We start from the raw sequence: 23,220 nt of genomic DNA, 5'->3' as shown, positions 1-23,220 counted from the left end.
CTCGTTTCTTTTTTAGAGCTTTAAGTTTCTGAGAGACTGATGGCAATATGACCTGCTAAATTTAAGGGTTGGAACTCTTGGTTCTAGAACTCCAGTTCTGTCTGATTTCTTTTTTTTTCTTTCCTTTCCAAGTGAGCAACGATATGACTGTCTAACGCATGCCTTATTTAGCCTCTCCTGCAAGGATGACCTAGCCAGATCAATTTTAATAATGCTTCCGTGTAGAAGGTGTAAACTATTTTGGGCTTGATGTGCTGTGAATGTTGCTTTTTTTTTTTTTTCCCTTTACTCTCTTTACCATGAGCAGTAGCCAGGCGGGTTCACGCATGCGCCATTTTTTACTTCCTGTAGCTGTTAAATTTGGCACCGCTCAAACCGCACCGCTGCCATCTAGTGAGACTTCTTTTGTAAAGTACAGCAGAACTTAAAAATATATACAGTATATATTTATATTGGGGGGGGAGGGGAAACCAGAAGTCATTGTGGTTCATTTTGAAGCTGCTGATATTCATTCCTTACTGTATGGCTGAGAGGAGAGAGCGATGCCGGGCTGGCACTGGGACAAGTGAGACATTGGAATTACCTTAAGGGCTTAACTGCGGAGCACGGGGTGTCCTGGGCGGCGGAGCTGGGATGGTTCCCGGGGGTGGTGGTGGTGGGATGCAGTTGGAAACAAAAACAAACCTTCAGTTTATAAATATATATATATGATTGCTTTTTAAGTGATTTTTTTTTTTTTGTTAACTCATGTAAATTCTCAAATCCTTTTGCACTGATGTGTTCAACATATTCTTGTACATTCAATTCAGGCAAACTTTTATAATTTTCTTTTTTTTTTTTTTTGTTTAAATGATGAAATGTTACAGCATGGTGATATTCTATGCAACTAGTTATTCCTCTTTAGTTTGACACTGTAATTTCTCATGATTTAAAGATTGTAGAAATAGACCTACCAGGGTTCTCATGATGTGCGTAACTGTAGCTGCATGAACTCGTGTTCTGTGTATTTGTTGAAGTGCAATGATGTATAAAAAGTGGATTCACCTGTTTTTAAAAATAAAACACTGACAAAAAACCCCAGGGGTCTTGTTTTTCAACACTTTAATCACTTGGTACAAAGTGGTGTTTCTCAACCTTCTGTGAGTTTCTGCAATTCCTTCTCCACATCTTCCACGAAGGCTGGGAAGTGCTGGTCCATGAGGCAGAGGCGGATGAAGGGCCCCAGCTCGTGTGCAGGCCACACCACGTGCCTGTAGGCCTGGGGCAGCTCGGGCCTCCTCCTCAGCACCGACTGGGGAAGGAACAAAAACCAGAGTGGTTGCACTGCCCTCGGACACAGCAGATCCCTGACAACACACGTACATCCGAGTTTTCCTCTGACACTGGATAAAGATGGATCTGCCCTGGTTCATGCTGTTGGAACGCCTTGATCAGGTAGGATTCCTGTATTCAGGTTTTGCTCTGATCCCAGTGGAGTTTTTACACAATGTCAAATTTTACTGCGGTTACTTAAATTGGAAATTTAAACTGGAAATGCCAATTTCCTGGGCAGTGTGGCTTCTTGGTGAACATCCATTCTGTGTAAGAGCAGTGGATCCCACGCGAAGCATCCACACTGCCACGAGAATTGTGTAGGGATAACAAGTGTGCACTTCTGAGCTCTTAATTTAGCAAAACGTCTTGTAGAAGTAAATTGTGGGGCTTTTGAAATGTTAAAACATCCTTTTCATCCCTGTTTAACCACCTCCCTCAGCTTTTTCCTCTGGTGGTGGGAGAACTCTGGGCATTTTATCACTGGTCAGTGTAAATAAAATGAGTGGCAGCAGAGTGGAAGATGCAGGACATGGGCTGTGGAAGCCCTGGCTGCTTCCAGCATCCACAGGCAATGCCTGGAGAAAGGCACAGCCTAATGGAATCATCTGTGTTTAAGGGATGACAGATCCATCTAATAGGGAGTATGGGAATTGTCCCTTGTAGCACTGATGCAAAGAACATGGATCATTCCCTGCCTGTAGCAGGGGGTTGGAATGAGATGGACTGTAAGGTCCCTTCCACCCCAAAGCAGTCTGGGACTCTGTGATCACCCTATGACTATGGAAAGACCCAGAGAAACAACTGCAAAAACACAAGTTGGAAAGAGTGGAGTTTTCTGCTAATTCCAGCTCCTGCACTTAGTCCAAATTCCCAGTAAAGGAGAACAGTTCATTTCCAGTTATTTACCTTGGGAGCTGTCCATTGAATATGGGATCTGCTGCGGGTCAGGGATGAGAAGGCTCCAGGGAGACCTTAGAGCTCTTCCAGTGCCTAAAGGGGCTCCAAGAGAGCTGGAGAGGGACTTGGGACAAGGGTGTCGAGGGACAGGACAATAGGGAATGGCTTCCTACTGCCAGAGGGCAGGGATAGATGAGATACTGGGAGGAAATTCTTCCCTGTGAGGGTGGTGAGGCCCTGTCCCAGGTTGCCCAGAGAAGCTGTGGCTGCCCCATCCCTGGAGGTGTCCAAGGCCAGGTTGGAAGGGGCTTGGAGCAACGTGGGCTAGTGGAAGGTGTCCCTGCCTGTGGCAGGGGGTGGAAGGAGATGAGCTTTAAGGTCCCATCCCAACCAAATCATGTTTCTGTGATTGGTATTTTCAGATTTCAGCTCTGCCTGCAGAAGTCATTTCTGCAGAGTCAAACCAGTGCCAAAGCCATTCACTGGGATGTTGCCTCTGGGTATTTATTTGTTCTCAGTGTGTCATTTGTTCGTATGCAAATGGAGTAATTACACCACCAAATACCTGGGTTTGCATCATTACACAGATCCTGTGTTTTGCTGCTGGGGATGATGGCATCCTGATGTTCAGGGAAGACATTTACCAGATGTTTATATGGAATCTGAGTTCTTTCTCTCTGTGCCTGACAGATTCAGCTGAAGGATCTAAATATTAAGACTTTTATGTTTTTACCTGTGCTAGCTGTGCTACAGATCTTCTTTCTCCAAGCCTTGTGCAGGAATCTTGTAGAGACTCATCTGGCTAGAAAATATCAAATGCAAATAAGGGCTTGTTACCAAGCAGAGTGTGGGAATGTGCAAGAGGGAAGTAGTTCCATTTTTAGAGCTGACGGGAAGGGAATGTGCTCAGCTACCTTATGCAGTAAAAAGGCATCTTTTTATGGAACCTGCATGCACATCTGCTCAAGTCTTTAAAAATGAAAGATGCAACAATTTAACTACAGGCCCATTATTTCATGTCTGAGCTAAGTTTTAAACTACTTCCTAGAAGTAACTTTAAAAAAGCTCTGCATGAATGATCACAGGAGCATGCTGCTTCCTTCCCATGGGTCTACACACTGAAGAGAGCATATATTTAAGAATAAGGCACCCTCAGAAACTTTCTGCCTTTTTCATTTACCTCAGAGCTTAGTCTTGGAGAGGGGAAACATTGTTCCTACCTTGCTCAAACTGTTCCTACCGCTCCCACTGTACATCTGCAGTTGTAGCAATCACTACCACTGCAACCCAGGTGTAGGTGAACACAAAAAGGAGACACAATACAGGGTTACTTAATGGCTCTGCTCATTTTTTTTACCCTGTACAATTAATTTGAAAATTTGCCAGGGGGGTCCCAACTCATATCTCATGTGGATGGTCTCACAGTTGCAAGAAACTTGTCCTTTCCAGCTCCAGCACTAACAGCTGGTTATCCTTCTGTCTGTGTGTTCTGACTTACTCCACGCTCAGTGTCCATGCCCTGGGTTTCCTGGCTGAGGCCGTGGTACAGCTGCTGGCTCTGCTCCTCAGCCCCGTGCACGGGAACATACTCAGACAGTCTGTGAACACAACTGCAGCAGTGTCCCAGCATCTCCTCCTTGGAATTCCCACCAAACTGCACACGGAACATGCGGCACTCATTCTGCTCAAAAACCAGAGGGGAAGGAAATTAACTGTGAAAGCCCTCAAACTACTCTGATTTAATGAAATCCCTGCTTGTTAAAGTGGGGAAGGAGGCGAGAGATTCTTGGGTCACTGCACCAACTTAAAAACAAAGAAACAAGTTTTCCCTGCTGTATTTTCATTTTTTTCCCAGCAGCTGAACCAGAAGACTGTGATTCCCAAATTGAAAATCAGTTAAAAATATGCAAGAAAAGGATAAGTGAGAGATGCAGGGCCACCTCTCACTAATTAAAGGTACAGCCATGTGAACAAACCTTGTCATGGCAACAGTTTTTACACACAGAGCAGGAAATGAGTTTTGTTGTTGCTGCAAGTAGTATCCTGTAAGGACAGGCCAACTTGACAGTTTTCTGTGGCAAAAAATGACATGACACCACAGTAAGAAGTTAACTCTGGAATCTGAACTAGAAATTCGGGGAATGGTATGTTCCAGTTGGGATTTGTTCCTGATGCATCAAACCCAGCCCTTCCTACCCACCTGGTCTACCTGTGTGTAGCTAAACCTGAACATTGTTTGGCTTTCACCTGAATGTTCCTTGAACAGAAGCCAATATGTTGAATGGGAGTGCAAGAAATTCCAATGCATTGCTTTAAACAGTGAACTACTCAAAATGAAAGAAACCCAGACAGTTCTGACCCCCAGCAGAGGTTGTCAAGCTGTACCATAATATTTTTAAGTGTCTGAGGTCCAGCAAACTGCCCTGAAATGGGGATGGCAGAGTCTGTTGTGTGTGATAAGCTTGGCCTAAGCACCCTGAGCTGATGTAAGGCAGATGGATATTGAATGTTTAGGGAGTGAATTAATGGGACTTCCTGTTTGATCTTGAAATTTCCAATTTAAAACACTTAAACTCCTAGAAAAGCAGCAAGTTTTTCTTGGGCCAGCCTGGCTTACTTGAGTGTTCATCCTTCTGAGGTTTCAACATCCAATCTGTTTTTTGGTGCTTGGACGCGCTGCCGGGCTGCGGGTACCGAGTGTGGGGACAGCTCTCAGTGTCAGGATTTCTGTCTCAGCCATGAGCCAGCTCTTCCTGACAGCCTCCCTGTTTACATGCCTGTTATTTTAAGATGTTTGTATCACATAAAATGATTTTTAGGGCAGTGTAAGAATAAAACCTTGTCTCAGTGCCTTTGCAAGGGAAAAATGTCACAATAATGTGAAGTGTAGCCCTCATTTCACCAGTGCCTGGTTGTATTTGTTCTGATTAACTAAGATGTATCTGCAAAGCTGCACATAACCAAGAACTGATCTGTGGGATGCCAGACAGGTGAGTTCTCATTAAAAATGACAGAAAGGGAACTGAACTTGAATTCCTTTTGGAGACTTTCAAAGTCTACTTGTTTTAGTTACCCTTTTTCGACTTTGAAAATGAAACATTCTTCCTTTCTGGAAAGAGAGCTGAGATGATGTCAAGGTTTAGCATAAACTGAGTACTGGGCAGTCACACCTGAACCTAAAGCTGATGTCTTAAAGAACCCTGAGGTCACGTGAATCATCCAATTTGCACTTCTCCATGCTGGGGTGGGGGCTGAGCTCAATGAAAACAATATGCAGTGAAATTACTTATTGCAAGAATATTAAGAACTTTCACCTTGCTCCTGTTTATATGAGAGGCTCCAGCCTCATTCTGCTAAGAGTCCACAGTGCCCTATTGAAATGATATTTCTTAAGTAATGAGTAAGTTCCACTATAAATGCAATATTAACGACTTAGAAAAAACAAGGAGTACAAGATAAATATAAAATTTACCAGAAAGATGAGCACAGAAGCTTCATACACTGACAGCATTAAAGGCATCACTTCAGCTACAACTTGGGACATAAAGTGTGTGGTAGAACCACTGCAGTGCCACTAAATCCAGTCTGCCATGTGAATTTGTGGTAAGTGAACATTTAGATGCACCAAATTTATTTCAGACTATGTTAACAGTCCTCCTTGCCTGAAGTGTCCCTCAGAGGTTTGTTAAGCCTTGGAGTGACTGTGATGTTTCGTGTTCCTGGAAAGATGCAGCAGAATCCCTGTGCTGGGGGACTGGGTCTGTTAATGGGAAAGGAAACACCCTTCTGGTTCATCAGCACCAATTCCTGCCCCAGGGTGAGACTTGTCTGCAGTGACAGCCCATGTTTTATAACAAGCTGACAAAAATCACAGCACAAAGGTGTTTCAGGCACAAGCCATGAATTTAAAACAGTAAGATACTTAAGGAGCAAGTATCAGAGTTCATCTAAGAACCAAAAAAACATAAGATTTTTCCATAAATTGGTAACAAGTGCTGTTTGATTATTTAAAGGTGAACCAATCACTTACTGTGAGATGTGAGAAGACCAGAAACCTACACATCCCTTTTGTTGCCTTGAGTACCAAATACCTGAAAGCACCAACCTACTGCTACTGTGCCAGGGGTCACAAAATGGCTAAATAATTGCTTGTTTGGATAGTTTGTTTGCCAAAGTGAAGTCTGACTCATGGAAGAAATTTGCTTCATCTTTTTGTTAGCCATGGCAGACAGATTGTGTAATAAATACCAGTCCAGCTGTTTTAGCAGCTAACTCTCAGAGAGCAGGCTAAAAACCCTGAACACTAGCACTTATAAAAGACACAAGATGACTCGATCCATTGTTTAGTATCTAGAGTAAAAAAAAAATAATTCTGATTTATATAGATGATTTACAACTTCTGGCTTAATTTAGCCAATATTAAGAAATTTTCTCCAGAAAATCAGAATTGTTTTAGTGGCTATTAGAAGTGTTGAAAGCAGCTCAACTCACCTTTGCCTGTGCCCGGAGCAGCAGGCAGTCTGCTCTCCTCACTATCTTGAGCCACTTGTGGGAATCAATCAATGAAAAGCCCTCCTGAAATAAAGCAGGACACAAAACACTTGCACAGCAAATATGCAACACTTGGCAGTACACGCTTCAGTTATGTGATGTAATTAAATCCCTAATGAAGATTAGTCACTGTGTTCGTGCAATTTTTGTATCTGTCAAACAACTGCCAATATGGAATTTTTACCACTCCAGGGATTAAATCCGCAGCTCCAGTAACACCACCATGTCAAGGTATGTTATGATTTCCATTTCTGTTTTATATTTGTGCGTGTTATCAAAGCCTCGATGAAGTGCAGGATAAAGCAGCTGCAATCAGAGCTGAAGTTGCCTGGGAGGGCAGCAGAGGGCAGGCGAAGCCGGGGAATGGGACAGCACCTGCTTTATCCAGGGAGGCCTTTGCTCCAGATGGCACTCAGGGAAACAAGCAACAGCTGTGATAATTAGATAAAGATGTTTTTATACTCCAGTTGCATTACAGTCAGTCTCTTCAAACTAGATGGACTGCTCAGCATCCTGTGAGAACACTCCAGGAAGGCGGAAACGTCACAGAACAACTGCAAGGCTACGGACTGTGTCTCCCCAGGCACTCTGAGCCCTTAGTTAGCAAAGTCCAGGGTTAAAAATAAACAATTAACAAACCTAAGGGCAGGCAGGAAATCAGGCACCTGTTTTATGTGAACTCACAGTGCTTTCAATGACCATGGCTTGGGCACAGGCTGCTTTTCAAGGGGCCCTAAGGGTCAAAACCCTCAAGTCCTGTCCATCCTGGACCACCAGCAGTGTGCCACAGTCACTGTCCATCTCAGGCAGGTCCAGGCTGGAAAACCATTTGCCATTCTATTTTGGTACAGGAATCACCTCAGTGATTCTGCTCCTTTGCTGTGCTGGCATTGCCTTTATAACCTCACGCAGCAACTGCATGTAGGTTTTTAACTGCACTTTTACAGTCTAAAAAGCAGTGAAGTGCTGAACCAAAGGCAAACTGGATCCCATCACCTGCCAGGAGACTCCAGAATGTCTGACAGCAGGTAAGTATCATTCCCAAAAGATGTGGGGTCAGAGGGAGGGAAGTATTGTCCTGAGCACAGTAAAAGCAGGTGCTGACAGCAGGTGAGATGGGCCAGTCCCTTGCAGTGTGTCTGTACTGAACACTCCAATGCCTTAAGGTAGGACTTGCCAAGGTGTGAAAGGCCTCAAGGTCAAAGCAATAGGTAGAATTCCCTTTGTGAGCCATGGGAACAAGTGGAACCAGGCCCCCAAATTCTACTATCCCATTCCTTCACTAGGCCACTTTAACTTATGGCCACTTGTGCTCGCTCTGTTCAAGTAGTTTCTGTTTAGGAGACACACCAACTGTGTTAACTTAAATATAGCTGTTCCCGTATTCAGTCTGGTTTTATAGTGTTTTTCCTTTCACCAGAGATGAAGGTTGGACAAATGTTGTCTCCTTTAAATAATAACTGTTTTCAAAGAAATCATAAAAGGCAGCCACTGTTTAACTTTCCTACCAACTATTTTATTGACGTTTCCCAGGTTCTCCTTTTATGTGTCCTGTTTCTGAAGTAAAACAAGCTGGGAAAAAACAGCATTTAGAATTTTTGTTTACATACTCCTGATTATTCAACTCCAACCCCAAAATCTGATTTAACTAAAATTTAAGTTTCATTAACTGAAGAACAAAGCAGAAAGTATTTTCTTTTCTCTTGCACCTTGGATTGATTGTAAATTGCCAAGCAGAAATAAATAACTAAGAATAGCTAAATAAAATTTAAAAACTCAGTGCAGCCCTTGAGCAATGCACCAGACCTGATCCTGCATGTGCAAGCTGCCTGAAAAAGCAGAGGGAAGGTTTCAGACAAACTCAGCTCTGCAGACTGAACTCCACTGTTAAATTGTTTAGGTCAATAACTGTCATTAATCAGCATCCTCTAGATTTTCTTCAATTCTAAGCAGCAAATAAGGCAAATTTTGCACCACGTTAAGGTTTATTCTATTCCTCATGGCTTTTTCATGTTACCTCAGTCAGCACAGACTATATCTGAGGCTGCCTGAATTACAACAAAAAAAGATTCTTAACAATGACAATTCTGTCAACAATAAAATGGTTATGAATCAATAGAATGGTTTGGGCTGGAAGGGACCTTAAAGCTCATCCAGTTCCACCCCCTGCCCTGGGCAGGGACACCTTCCACTAGCCCAGGTTGCTCCAAGCCCTGTCCAACTCGGCCTTGGACACTTCCAAGGATGGGGCAGCCACAGCTTCTCTGGGCAGCCCGTGCCAGTGCAAATGAATTCAGGTAAATGAGTTCAGAGCAACAAGAACGAAGAGCACAATAAACGTGTCCCTGGTTCCACCACTGGAAGCTGGGAGGATCTGTGCCAACAGCCGGGAGCTGGGCATGGGGCAGAGCCTGGGAGCTGCGAGGCAATCCATTGAGCTTACTGTCCGTGTGTGCCTGCCCAGAGATGCCGAACTGACTCGCAGCGCGCTCGGGACATGGGCAGTGACACAGGGACAGCAGCAGTCCCTGCGGATTGTGCTGCCACCAGGCTGACAGAGCAGGGAACAGCGGCTGTGCTCCCTGCAGCATCCACTGCTGCTTCAGTCAGAGCCGGGCAGGAGCAAAGCCAGATGGCAGTGTAAGATTAATCAGAATAGATTAAAAAGGCAGCCTAGAACTGGGCAGGGACATGAGAGCTCAGATGTTTATAATGCGAAGAGAAAAATGGCAGCACTTTTCTAAGTTTGATCTTTAATATTCAGTCAGGCACAAACCCCTCCTGTCATTCTCCACGACTGGACTTTTGAAAACCTGGTGGTAAAGGGAAACTGTTCCCTACATCTCTGACAAAAATCTAAGTTTCTCAGAGGGAGGACTCTGAGTAGAATTAAGCTGAAGCAGAAAACAAGATGTTTCCCAAATGTTTTGGAAGCAGGCAAGATGTGACCACACCTTCCACAAGGCAGAGAAGCCAGTAATGCTGATCCTGCCTTACAGCCATCGGGTCCAGCATTGACTGGAAAATACTTTTGTTCTGACTTCACACTTCAGCACTGGGCAATGATCTGTGATCTGTTTTCGAAGGTACTGCATGTTATTTATGAGTATTTTCTATTAGATCATCTGGAAACCCTGTGGTGCTAAGGAACACAGGAACATTTTTAGTTAGATTGCAACCCTATCTGAACTAAAAATTAATATATATTTAAGAAATGTTATTCACGTACCAGTTCAGCTAGGCAGGCTTGCATCAATTAGTTTGGCTTCACTCATTCACAAGGCAGATGTTTTCAAACAAAACTATGTGTAAACAACAGCTTAGGAGGAAAACCCTTTTTTTTTTTTTGATCACAAACATGATCTAATCTGCCCTTAAATTACAACCAATATTAAAGAAGACAAACAAAACCCAGCGAGACACATTCTCCAGTTTGGGCTGCCACTTCTAATAGGCTCATGAAATGCAAATACAACAGTCTGTTCTCTGGGTTCACAGTTAGAGTGAATGTATGAGGTGTATAATGTTATGGATTAAGGACTCAGCTGGGTATCCCACAGACTGGGAATGTGCATTTCCAAGAAATGATGAGTTCAGCATGAGATCAGGGGAGTTTATTGTATTCATTACTGTCCCAGGCACAGCTGCCAGAGTGGTGCCAGCTGGGAACTGAGGCAAGACAGCCTCAGCACCATTCTGACACAGGCTGGGCAGCACCACGGGACACAATTCCCTGGAAAACAGAGCAATCTACTGCCAAAGTTTCCTGGGAGGCACCTGTGACAGTCCCTTAATCTGTTCCTTTCCCAAGGTAATCTACCAGGACACAAGTGGGCAGCAAAACTAGCACAGAACTGCTCCCAGTGCCCTGGCAGGGAGAAAGCCGAGATTTGGGAAAGCACTTTTGTGGGGAAGGGTTCGAAGCTCTGCTGGTCTGAACACCCCACCTGCAACCTCGTGCAACCCTGCTCAGAACAGCAGGGCTGGGTTAAATACCCTGGCATTGTCCCCAGGGGGGAGAGGCTCTGCCCACAACTCTGCTCACCACACCGAGGGCTCAGGCACTGGCAGAAATCTCTTCAGGAAGAGCATTCACTACTGAAGGTTCAGGTGTCATTTGTTAAGCTCAAATACCAACGTTTTTGACCTCTGATATTCAAGGTATTGTAATTTAACATTCATACACAATAACAGTGCCTAATTTGGCAACAAAGGAATGGTAATATTATTTCAGGTATCTCCACTGTGTGGTTCTAAACAAAACAGAACAAAAATACTGGAGTTGTGAAGACTGTTAATAACCATTATCTCAAAAGACAGTAGAAATAAAGATGTGAGAGCAGGCAATCTGGAAAAGCTTGTAAATTATGTTCAGGTGTTATACAGACACTAAAGAATAACCAAAACTGAGATTCTTTCAGAAAACAAGCAAAATTGGAGAACATGTTTACAGGTGAGTGTTTTGATGGTGATCACTTTAATAGGGATTCAGTTATTAACAGGTTATTATGAGAAATTAAATTGTGCATATTTGAAACTTGACATAGAGATTCTAAATCAAATGCTTGCATGTATCTGAAAAATAGTAATTTTTAACTCATTGCCTTCCCAAAAAAGGAGTTGCTGTTTTACACTTTCTTCTATAATAACGAGTTTTCTATTTTAAAAAATGAAAATTCTTCATTAATGACTGTAGAACGAAACTGTAATTCCAGCTGAAAGATAAACGTTGTGAAAATTAAACTTGGAACATAATTTCATTCTCACCTTCAGTATTATCTTGTAACACACCTGGAAAAGTACAAATTTTTCTCACTTGTATCTTTTTCCAAGATCTAAATAAGGCCAAATACATTAGGTTTTATTTCTGCAGTATGAGCTGTCTCAAAAAGCAAGTCAAGAGCAGAAGTGCTAACACAACCAAAAAAATAAATATCCCCAAATAAGAGAACCTGTAAAGTGAGGGAAGCAGAAAGTTGTCCCTGCAAAAATTTCCAATCCCAACAACCAAGGCAGCCAGCCAGGAGTAAGGAATAAAGGGATGCTAAGCTCTGCATTATCTTTTTGTATGCAATTTTTTTACCTTTAATCTCCTAGAATCTTAAATCTTGCTATTAAGCTTGTTTGATTGTGGAAAAGAACACGAGGGTTGAACTCATTAAACAGAGTGCTCCATGTGTACAGAGGCAGGAATGCTAAAGGAAATGGGAAATCCAGGACACACCAGCCACCCTTGAGGGGACTCAGGAACCACAAATCTTTGGCCAAAGGGCAGGAGCAGGGGCTTCCTTTCTAGCAAGAGTTCCCCCACATGGGTACAAACTACAGCCCCTGAAGGAGTGAGTAGCACAGATAAGCCCCTAACTCAGGACAGACCTTGATATGTCAATAGTGAGAACCTGATTTGTTGGATTTTTTTCCCTCTAAGCTACACTTTAGAACAGTGACACTTGTCCAGGGGCACAGAGAGGGGAGCAGGATGCCCATGGGTTTACCTGGCTAAAGCTCTTCAGGGCATCCTGTGAATTTTTTCTTTAATTCATATGTCCCTAGATCAAGAGCATACATTAAACTCTAACTTTACAGAGTAAATAAACTTCATTAACAGAAGTCCCTACTCTTAACAAGCTGGGTTTAGAGGAACTGGGGCAAGAGAAAAGATCAGAAGCCTTTTACATCAAACATAAATGGGAAGCTAAGGCAGGATACTCAGCTTGTCCAAAACAATCACGTCAACAGCACATGTTGAAATGAACAAAGTAAAACTGAAATTTTAGAACTACGACTGTGGTACTAAATAAGTCAACAAAACTAAGATTCCTGCTACTCTTCCAAGTAGCAATCATGGGACCTTTAATAAAAGAACAACTTCCTGTGGCTCTGCAGTGCACTACCACTAAGCAGCATTAGCAACCTGCTCACTCCCTGGGTTTCTGTCTAGTGTCCTCATTTACTGCACAGGGACCATCTCTGCCCAAGGCACTGTTGTGAATATCATCTCAAAAATTTGGTGCCTGAGTTTCAGGCACTGCAAAGAGCATCAGGAACATGAGAATGTCTGCTGAATGCTGCCTAATTAATGAGTTAGAGTCTACTGTACCCTAAGCACTGGTAGCTTATTAGAAGTCATGAGGGGACCGGGAGGGCACTTAGGACATTTAGTCTACACTTCAAAAGATCAGGTCACAAATCAATTACTCTGGATTAATTTTATGCTATTAAGTAAGTCCTCTTCACAATTTCAATTTGTTTAATTTGTAGGATATTATGAATTCTAGCACCAGAAATAACTGCACTGAATAAAACCAAAATATAATTTTCATGATACGTTGATTCAAAGAGGGGAAAGGAAATAAGAGTTGTGGTAAAGAGAACGTGATGCATCCTGAGTATGGCCAGAAATGAACAGAGATGCTGTTGAGATATTCCTGTAAAATTCCATTGTCTTCAGTGTGCAAGAATGAGGTTTTTCTGCCATCAAATATGCAGCCTGTTAGGCAACGCTGCAGCAAAAACAGGTCCTAAAATATGTTACGTAATTTAATTCCAAATGAAGAACTTAGTTTAAAAAAAAAAACCAAATCACAAAACCCAAAACAAAGCAAAACACTCTTTAATTTGCATTACGCATCAGGGATTTTTATGTTCCGTGCTCTGAAGTTCCATTTACCCTCCTCTTCATTCCATTTGGCTGAGTGCAAGGAGTAGATCGTATTTTGAAAGGAAAACAGTTGTTTCTGTATTTATTAAAGTTGTTAGGATATGTGAGTATTTTATTGCTATTTTATAAATATTGTTCTTAGAAACGATAATAAAAGAGCCGTAGTTTCACTGCACTCTAAATAACTATGATTCTTTAATGAAAAGCTTTTCTTAACTCTCCTGCTCAAAGAAAACAAAAAGGACTAAGAGAATACAAAAATACACCCATCATAGACAAAATATTTTGATAGCAAGTCAGAAAAACTTGAATATTGTTCCTAGCATAGATCACGTTAATCCAGCCATCGATGAAATAGAAATTTCCTTTTCTACACAACTATTTCAGTTTTGTGCAAATGGAGTTGTAGTGAATGTTGTACGTGGGTGAAAAATAGAAAAAATCCTTTTATTATTCACCCATGAAATTTTTACAAAAATACAGTAGTTATGCATGTTGAGAAGGAAATGGTGTTCCTTTGACACACACCTTGTGCCTCCCCATGTTCCTGTGCAGAGGTACAAAGCTAAGCTAATTGTTATCCAGTTCCCTCAAACCCAGGAGCCTGGAGTACATCAAAAGGTCTGAAAAGTAGGGATTAGAAGATAGATCAAAAGACCAGACATCAACAACTTGAAGGATGCAGTTACTACATAGCAAGAAACAGTTGTATAAGTACATCAGAGGGAATTTCAATGCCAGTAAGGCAGCACGAAGGTGCTGGAGAACACCTTGGCAATCAAAAGGACAGTCAATAGTCAGTAGCCCAGGCCAGCAAGAGGAAATGAGAATACAAGTTAAATCATCCCAAGAGTTGCAACAGTCCATCAAACTTGATACATTCCCTCTGGCACAGAAATGTGTGCATTATCCCCTGTGACAGAATGTCCATGATAATGGACCCCCAGTGAGCGGATTTGGTCTGTGACAGACTCCAGAACACGATATGTACAAAGCCTGTTTAAATATTGTGACAGGTTTGTGACAGCTCCTGACAGCTGGACAGGGAGACAGAACCAGTGCGATTAACCATTGCTGATTATTTCTACAGCAGTAACAGCCTGAGCTGCAAGCTGGTTTTTTGTTAGATGGCATCTCAATAAGGAGTTTGCAGAACGCCCCATCCCTGGAAGCGTTTGAGGCCAGTCTGGACAGAGCTTGGAGCAACCTGGTCTAGTGGAAGGTGTCCCTGCCCACGGCAGGGGGTGGGATGAGATGAGCTTTAAGGTCCCTTCCAGCCCAAAGCAGTCTGTGATTTTTGTGGTGGGTTTTTCAGCCACTCGAGTAGGTTTAAGAGGGAAAGTGGGAGGACTGCAACTCCTCCAGTCTCTGAGAAACACACACAGGCATGTCTGCACCAGTGCCAGTTTGGTCCTGTATGCACAGAACACATCTCCACCATGAACCCAAATACCAGCGCACCCAAAGGAACTGACAGGTTGTAAAATCAAACTCCTATAACTTTGCTCTAACACTTAAGAAAACGCCGGTGTTTGTTTGCCTTAAGGTTGGTATAGAAGCATTGCCAAAATAAACGTTAAAAAAACAACCACCACTACTTTTTTTTTTAAAACTCTCAATAATACATTTTGGTCACATTTACCAAGCATGTCTGTTCCACCTCTCTTCTGCACCATGTGATAGCCACTGCAGTATCTCAGTGTCTCTCAGAAGCTGAAACAGTCCTGACAGATCCCAGAAGTTCCTCATCTGGCATTTCATGCAAGGCAGCTGCCTGACAGCTTCACTAGCCACTAAACCCAAGAGCTGCAACAAAGTGCTTTTCTCAGCCAAGTCTTTATAAAGCTTTTCTGATACTTCATCCCTTCCAACAACACACTTTTATCTGCCCCCGTTACTTGCCAGATTCAGCCTTTGCCAGAGGCAGTCTTTGAAGGGCTGCAGCTTTTGGTTGTGTCTGTTTGGTTTTTAGTTATTAAAACTTACTTGTAGTTAGGTTTTATATGGTTATTTCAAGGACATTCAGAGTCATGTAAGACACTAGTTACTAACAGTGACTGCCATGTGATTTGGACACGGGGAACAGGATCAACCCCTGGAGAGGAGCATCCTGCACTGAATCATTCCAAGCAGAATTTGCTAAGAGATGGCAGCAATTCTCATTTCTATCTACATTTTCAATAATCCATCCCTTTTTCTTATTCAACACAAATGCTAAAATACTTTCTATGTTCCATTTTTACCTTGTCCTCACGAAATATGAGCCAAATGCCATGTCTTGTATGAGGGCTCTCCAACCTGACAGCTCTCTGTTGGCTCATTCATTATCTATTCAATAGACCTAACACACTCAGAGGCCAAAAAATTCAAGGATATCCTCGGTTCTCCCCTTAGACTTAAATTTCTCTAAGTTTAAGACCTTTTAAGAGGCACAGTAAAAACTAATTTATAAGCTTATACCCATTTAAAGCTGCAACACAGTCTCTTACACATTTTGTATTAAAAAGCCTTGTTATCTTCATGCTGCAGCATCTTTCAGTGGTTTGTAATAGCTTTCTAATATATTTATCAGTCAGTTCCTACTTGTTATCATCACTGAGTACTGGTGATATGCACTGAACACACTTAATTCCACCTTCCAGCAAGGCTTTCTCTGTCATGACCATAAAACCCACTCCTCCTAGACAGAGTTTTCCTTTTAACCTCTTTGGTGTCATTGTGAAGTCTTTAGTAGCTGGTTATGCTTAAGTAAGTACAGGCTACAGGAAAATCAACTGCCACAACCTTGTAGTTGTTATTTTGTCTCCAGAGATGTATGTTGTATGTTAGATCACATTATGCAACACAGAAAAAACCCTCTGATAAACCAAATTATCAAACCAAAACAGTAACAGGTCAGTGGCAATAAATTAGCTGGAAATCCTGGTTTTATGTATTTCTTAACAATGTATTTTCCCCGTTTTCTTAGGCAGAAGAATCACGGAAGACAACCATGAATTACCTGTCAACATCAGCAGCACTTACCCAATACCTCTTAATCTAGACTTTTAGAACCACAGAAAAAATGCTGTACCTCAGTATGAAATAATGCATTTAGCATTATTCTGACAAATCTGAAGAGAAAGCAAACATGAGAGTTACCACAAGCAAAACAAAATCGGCAGTTTCCATTCATTGGGACAGAAGGTAAAGCTGAGAAGAGAAATGAAGTTAATACTGATGGTGACATGAAGGGAGAAATGTTCTTTGTGCATGATAAACTCACCAGAACTGTTCGCCCTTGGGAAATAAAGAAATGGCCAGACACCACAATGGTGAGGACAAGAGGGCCCGATTCTTCATTTGATTCAAACACCTTTAAAAAGACAAAGAAAAATCTGTCCCTGTAAGCAGAGATCTATAATTGCTATTTCTAGTGCAAAACAAAAGGTTTCAAAGGTCGGTGCAACTTGCCCTATGCTCCCAAGACAGGAGGCACGTTTAATGACTTTACTAATTATACCTCGATATACAGATTTAAGTACTTTAAACAACTCTCTGGACTCTTCCAACTTGATCTCTAGATTTTAATACCACAGGTCACTGCTGAATGAAAGAATAAAAATTAAAAAACCTGGGCTATTAGTCATTCTACCTCTGATCTGCTGACAATAATTCATTAAGCACTTCTCCAGATTCCTGCATTAGCTCTGGACTTTGAAAAACACACCTGAAAGGCCTCATATATTCCTGTCTGCCTCACAGCGGAGCCAGTTACCCCACACCGCCCCGCCGCCCCCCCGCACCTTCCAGGAGGTGTTTTGCCCCTCATCGTCACCGGCCCTCGGCGGGAGGAAGCGGCCATAGCGCTTCAAAGGCCACGTTGTGGCGCTGCCGAGGAGGGAGGTGTCGCCGGCACCGCCCAGCGCTGAGCCCGGGACAGGCTCTGAGCCGCGAACGCCGCCGGCTGCCGCCATCCCGCAGTGAGGGGGCTGAGGGACCGCGGCCCTGAGGGCGCTGAGGGAGCCGAGAGCCCTGAGGGGGCGGTGGCGCGCGGGAGCTGCGCGGGAAGCAGGAGCCAATAGGAGGGAGAAGAGAGCGCGTGGCGGGAGCTGTTCGCCAATCAGCGCGAGGCGCGCTGGCGCTCGGCTGCTCTTTCTGTAGCCGATGGGGCGCGCGAGCGGCAGTGGGGTTGCTCCGCTCGCCTCATCGGGGCCCCGCGCCAGGTCCTGTGTTCCTGCTTTCCTTTTCTCCTTCCCCTCTCTTCCTCCGAGGGGAGCGCGGCTACAGCCGCCCCCTTCTCCCAACAGCCTGCGGCCGTGCCGATGTGGCAGGTCTGCCCGGCGGCGCCGAGGGGAAAGCGGAGCGCGGACCCCGCGGCGCGCGCGGCCGCCATTTTGTGGGGTGTGAGGGAGCTCGGTCCGGACTGCGCAGCGAGGAGGAGGAGGAGGTGAAGGTGAAGCTTCCGTGGGCTGTCAGTGCCCTCAGAGAAATGCCTGTGGAAGCCGGCCACGATGCTGTGTTTCTCATAATGTCAGCACACATCCTTCCGCAGGTGAAACACGACAGGTCCCTATAAAAACGCTGTCCTACACTCTCAGTTGCCTTTCCGTTTCTTGGTGTGGTGCTCGCTTCACAGAGTTACAACAGGGCTTTTGTGGTACCTGAAGTGGGGTCTCAGAAAAGCTCTTTTCAGTGTGTGCTGGATGTTTTTAAACCAGCATGGGCCAACAGCTGGATTAATAAATCAAATTGCACTTTTCTCCCCATTTTGCTCCCTCTCTGCTATTAGTTTGCTCCTACAATTATGGAATGCTGCACTTTTCCTAGCTGAGGAGCGGTGGTGAAATGACTCATAATAAGACTGCACTTAGGTATTCCATTTATAGAACATGTCTTGGGCATTAACAATAATGTGCATGAGCTGGTCAAGGTCACTGAGGAGCCGGGTACCATTTGGGAGTGACCTAAATGGGCTTGAGGATGCCCATCACCACCAGCCTCTCTTAAACCATCAGCATGCCTAAGGGTGCCATCCCAGGAACTTTAATCCCAGTTCCCAGCATTGCCCACTGCCAGCAGCACATAGCTGCCCAAGATGAAACTTGTCTAAATAATCATACTTCTTAAATTAAGGACAGAACAAAGTTTATGCCAATTTTTTCTGCTTTTTCTTATTTTTATCGCTTGCATTGATGATGCTGGCTTGGCTGATGGATAAGGTTAAAATAGAATGAGTAACTACTGTCTCATCTAAAATAAAACCTTCAAGTACAAAGCTAATCTATTAAACTGTGAATTTTCATCTATTAGAAAATATCAGATTGACATTTATGTCTTGTGGATGTTGTGTTTTTCGTCCAATGTCACACCCCAGAGCCACTTTAACATCCAAGGAACGTTCCAAAATAAACAATTTTACAGTGTTTCCAAAAGGGAGGTGTTTAGATAAACATTTTGCAGAGAGGGGAACACAGGCAGAAAGGCATTAAATGACTTGACAAGGTCATCCAGAGAAATCAGCAATGAAACAGGGGATACAGCGTGGGCTTCCCAGCTGCCAGTTGCCTTGTCTAATCACTGCTTCCCCACAAGGATTTCTCAAATTGTGCTTGTCAAACATTCAGAATTTGCCTGCAGACTTGGGACTTTCTTGCAATCTACGAAGAAGCTGAATATTATTGTCAGAGAAAGACAGTATAGGTAGTGAATCTATTTTTCCTCTAATTCAGCTGAAGTTCTGTGGGAAACAGTTTGTTTGCAGTGTCTGTTTTCCAAGAGTGATTTCTGGCAGATGTGCTAAAGGCTTCTGCAGGGGGAAAACAAAAGCTTAGTATTTCACCAAACCAAAATATCAAAATGCGGGTCTGAAAGAGGCAGAAGGAAACCAAGTGCATCACATACTCCCATCTGCTCATGGGTTTTTGCTTGGCTGGGGTCTATTAGTTTGTTTTTGCTTTTTGGATGTGAATGCCTGTTGGTTTTATATATCTATAAAGTAAAATGAGCATTGTGTTAAGGCTGATACACAAGCTCTTGCTGATTCTGATTTCCTTGGGGAATTGCATGATTAGTTGTTGATTCAGAGAGCAGAAATGCAGGAAAATGGTTAAAATGTTTTGTTGGGATTTTTTTGGGTTTTTTTAAGGCTGGATAGGCTGCCAATTTTTTAAAATTACAGAATAAAATGTAGAAGAAAGAGACAGGTAAAAACTGTCAGGAGACTGACAGGTTAAAATGTGTTTCATCAGAAATGAGAAGGCAAATCCCACATAGGTGCTGAGGGTTTATCATTGTGATGTACTTCAGGTTTGTACTTCACAGACTGCAGTGGTACAAGTTAATTTTCTCACTGCAGAAGTACCTGGTCGTGTCAATAAATTACAGAAACTCTGCCAAAAGTAGAGAGATCCATACAGGAAGAGAGATCCATTCCTGCACCATATGGATTTGATAATGTGTTAATACTATTGTTAGACGTTTAACAGTTGATTTTGGTACTGGACATTTTGCTGAGCTGTCTACATTATTGATTTTTAATAATAATGGAGGTAATAACAGCAACAATAAAGTCATATCACCGTGACCGCCAAGTGCGAGTGTAGATTTGCCACAAGTGCAGGGGATGGGCTGCAGTAGCTCATACAAATTGGACAAACAGTTTATTAACAAAATCAAGGCTGCCAGGTGCATGAAATGGATAAAATAAGGAACAAAAGGTACATTTTAGAAATTCTGGAGGTTTCCCTGTGGTACTGACAACTTCCCTTCTGCTCCTACCCAGCTGTGTTAAAAGGATGAATGGGATTACCCCAGAGGCATAAAGAACAGGCTAGTGAGAATGCTCTATTCAGAATACTTGATTTATTGCTTTCATTTCTGTAATAAATAGTGTTACCTTATTCTTTAGTTGCTTTGTTAGAAGTTGTGGTATTTCCTGAAGTTTATTCCATTAATTAATGTTTCCCGTAGTTGTACCTGCTTTCATCAGAATGTGATCTGCAGTCTGTGATCTGCCCACATCTCTCAGTTCTAATGAAACTACAGCATTTGGGATTATTGTCCAGCAGTTCTGTACCCCTCCCCAAAATACCCTCATACAGTTCTGCCAACATGTGCATGGGGGAGGTGAATTTAGAGGTTTCTTACACAAAACGTTGAAGCCAAGGACCATGTGTTGTTCTGGGCTCTGGTGTGGTGGCCTCTGCTGTCCTGAGGAGCTTCATGTTTTAGGAGACCTCATTCCCCAGCTGTGTGAACTGCACTCACTGAATTTTACTCAGCAGTTTTATCCTGTTTCACTTTTTTCCTTGACAAAATCTACCCCCTTGCAATAAGCTTTACATTTTTAAATGAAAAACAGAAACTAAATCAGTGCGTTTCTGACTGAAGGTACTTCAGTGTCATTGTAAGGTAGGAGTAAAGTCTGATGACTTGTGTTTGGCACCAGAATCCCACAGAATCTGGGAATTATTTGGGTTGGAATGGATCTTAAAAACCATCCAATTCCACCCCCCTGCCATGGGCAGGGACACCTTCCACTAGCCCAGGTTGCTCCAAGCCCTGTCCAACCTGGCCTTGGACACTTCCAGGGATGGGGCAGCCACAGCTTCTCTGGGCAACCTGTGCCAGGGCCTCACCACCCTCACAGGGAAGAATTTCTTCCCAATATCCAATCTAACCCTGCCCTCTGGCATTTTAAAACCATTGTCCCTTGTCCTGTCACTGTCTGCCCATTCAAAAAGTCCCCCTCCCTACTTTTCATAAGCTCCCTTAAGGTACTGGAAGGCTCAGTGAGATCTCCCTGAGCCTTCTCTTCTCCAGCTGAACACCCCCAGCTCTCCCAGCCTGTCACCAGAACAGAGGGACTCCAGCCCTTGGAGCAGCTCCATGGCCTCCTCTGGACTCACTCCAGCAGGTCCAGTGTCTTTCCTGAGGACCTCAGCTGTAATTTGCAGTTATACTTCACAGTCTCTCTCTTCACTGGCCACGTTGAGATTAAGATTGGATTGAGAATCTGCCCTTCGAGCCCCACAAGAATTAAAGGGCCCTTCTGGCTCAGTATCTTCGATTATCCTTTTTTTCCCCAGAAGTTAATAAGTTCTAGTGTGTCTCCAGGAACTGATCCTGTTAGTTCATGTATTGTTTTTCTTTATCTAGTGGTGACATTCCTAACTTGTCAAGTTAGGAATACCTGAATGACGCCTTCACTGGATGATCTTTAAAGTCCCTTCCAACCCAAACCATCCTGTGATTCTGTGATCTTACTCCCTAAATTATATTATTTGTGAGGGTGCTGGAGCTTTACAGGGCAGCTGTGAAAGCTCATAAAGTAGAGTGTGTTATGTGTACACTTAGTTATGTGAGAAAAAAAGGAGCCACAAAGCAGAGTTGTCCACAGTCAGCAGGGACAGACCAAAGCCAGAGTGAAGCCCCCTGACTTCATGGTGTCATTGGCCTCACTGTGTGATTGGAGACTCTGCTCCATAAAGCCTCAGACTTTTTCTAGGGAAGGTCACATTTTTTCAAAGCATAATTTATTTGCACTCCCTTTATTTCCTTTTAAGTTGTCTAACTTTAGCACTCACGGTACAGATGAAGGAGCTGCTGCCTCACAGATTTTTCCATTTACATAAAAAACCCACCCACAAACACCCTTCACTGTCAGTGCATCCATTTTGCTGAGTGCTCTTCATTTTCCATGACCTTGAAAACATAAGGGCGTTTATTAATTAATTCAAATTTCCAACTGGGTGGAGGGGAGAATTGCAGATCGGAGATAAGCAATTTGTTGTGTGCCCCTTATTTGATGAGGATTGTAGAAGGAGAAATAGTCCAAGCCATTGCCAAGATTTCCTATACCAATCAACTCTTGTTTTTCATTTAACCACTGGTTAAAGAGTGACCCTAGCAGGAAGTGAAGAATCTGGACTTGGAGTAATTATTGTAAACTGAATTCCTGACAGTCTTGGGTATTGACAGAAGCTGGAATTATCTAAGTTTTTAACTCTTGCACTGATTAGCTCTGGATGTTTCCTAATGTAAATCTGTATGTACTGCTATAGACACAGCAATAACAGGAATACTGACTGACAACTCATCAAAGTTTGTTTCTGCCCAAGTTTGTTTCTTTTGTAAAGAAAAATATAGATTTTTTTTTCCTTCAAGTTGCATTTAACTGATTTTAGCAGTTCTTGCAGTGAGCTTGTAGGAGGAAATACATCTTTGATTCTTTCTTTAAGCTTCAGTCCCAGAGCTGATGTCAGTGAGAGTTTTGTGTGCATAGAGATGAAGAAAATGTCTTGAACTTTTGTGCATTTTCAGAGAAGGATATTCCCTCCCCACCACCTTAATTCTGAATTCTCTTTCTAGTCTACTGGATTATCATGTGCTCAACCAAGGATTTAGTGGAGCAGGTGAATAGAGGACTAAATATGTCTAGCTAGTGTAATATATCTGTGCCTCTTTCTCTGTGCCTGAATAGAATAAAACAGAATATTATATTTCAGTTCCTGTTCCAAATAGACAGCCATTTAAATCAGAGAATACTCTTTCCTACCGTTAGTGACATGAGGTTTTGACATGAACCCAAGCAGTTACTGTGCTTCCCAATAAAAAGTACCATGTGGGACACAGGCACCCCCCTTGGCACGTGTGGCTGTCCCTCTGCCATCCAGCCTGGAATCTGTGCCACACGAGAAGGAGCCTTTGGTCCCCTGAATCCCACACTCTTTAGGAAGCAAGCAGCAGAATGCTAATAAATTTAATTTACTTGCTTAATCTCCCCTGTGTTTTGTATTAATATGAATAGCATTACA

General features: G+C 43.0%; 3 protein-coding genes across 7 annotated transcripts in view; 2 read left to right on the top strand and 1 right to left on the bottom strand.

The window, feature by feature from the left end:
* The window catches only part of NPTN (neuroplastin), a 46,424-nt gene extending 45,349 nt beyond the window's left edge, over nucleotides 1-1,075 (top strand). For 2 of the 4 annotated variants that reach the window (XM_027697889.1, XM_027697887.1), the window contains exon 8: nucleotides 17-1,075. The gene's annotated coding sequence lies outside the window, so the exon portion shown is untranslated. The remainder of the gene's footprint in view (nucleotides 1-16) is intronic. The other 2 variants (XM_027697888.1, XM_027697890.1) reach the window with 1 other exon arrangement.
* Nucleotides 268-17,464, bottom strand: REC114 (REC114 meiotic recombination protein). Of its 2 annotated transcripts, XM_027697891.1 has the most exons (6): nucleotides 17,209-17,464; nucleotides 16,689-16,778; nucleotides 6,703-6,786; nucleotides 3,710-3,892; nucleotides 2,945-3,013; nucleotides 268-1,291 (listed from the first exon to the last, which is right to left on the bottom strand). In XM_027697891.1, exons 1-6 carry the CDS (start codon nucleotides 17,377-17,379, stop codon nucleotides 1,130-1,132), a joined length of 759 nt encoding a protein of 252 aa, XP_027553692.1. In that variant the 5' UTR covers nucleotides 17,380-17,464; the 3' UTR covers nucleotides 268-1,129. The 2 variants fall into 2 exon arrangements, with proteins under 2 accessions (XP_027553692.1, XP_027553693.1); XM_027697892.1 differs by lacking the exon at nucleotides 16,689-16,778.
* Nucleotides 17,465-17,606: 142 nt separating this feature from the next.
* Nucleotides 17,607-23,220, top strand: part of HCN4 (hyperpolarization activated cyclic nucleotide gated potassium channel 4) — a 134,267-nt gene continuing 128,653 nt past the window's right edge. The window contains exon 1 of the mRNA XM_027697886.1: nucleotides 17,607-17,957. Within this exon, the coding sequence (XP_027553687.1) occupies nucleotides 17,895-17,957 (63 nt within the window). The 5' untranslated portion in view covers nucleotides 17,607-17,894. The remainder of the gene's footprint in view (nucleotides 17,958-23,220) is intronic.

This window comes from Neopelma chrysocephalum, unplaced genomic scaffold, assembly GCF_003984885.1.
Source record: "Neopelma chrysocephalum unplaced genomic scaffold, ASM398488v2 Primary Assembly neopelma1_124, whole genome shotgun sequence".
NCBI lineage: Eukaryota > Metazoa > Chordata > Aves > Passeriformes > Pipridae > Neopelma > Neopelma chrysocephalum.
This window is presented reverse-complemented; position numbering and strand designations above follow the sequence as displayed.

Coding starts and splice junctions, on each gene's coding strand:
- REC114 (XM_027697891.1), bottom strand. CDS start 17,379: ATGGCGGCAGCCGGCGGCGTTCGCGGCTCAGAGCCTGTCCCGGGCTCA. Junction 16,779..17,208: donor GGCAAAACACCTCCTGGAAG/GTGCGGGGGGGC, acceptor GTCTTTTTAAAG/GTGTTTGAATCAAATGAAGA. Junction 3,014..3,709: donor GCATGGACACTGAGCGTGGA/GTAAGTCAGAAC, acceptor GATATTTTCTAG/CCAGATGAGTCTCTACAAGA.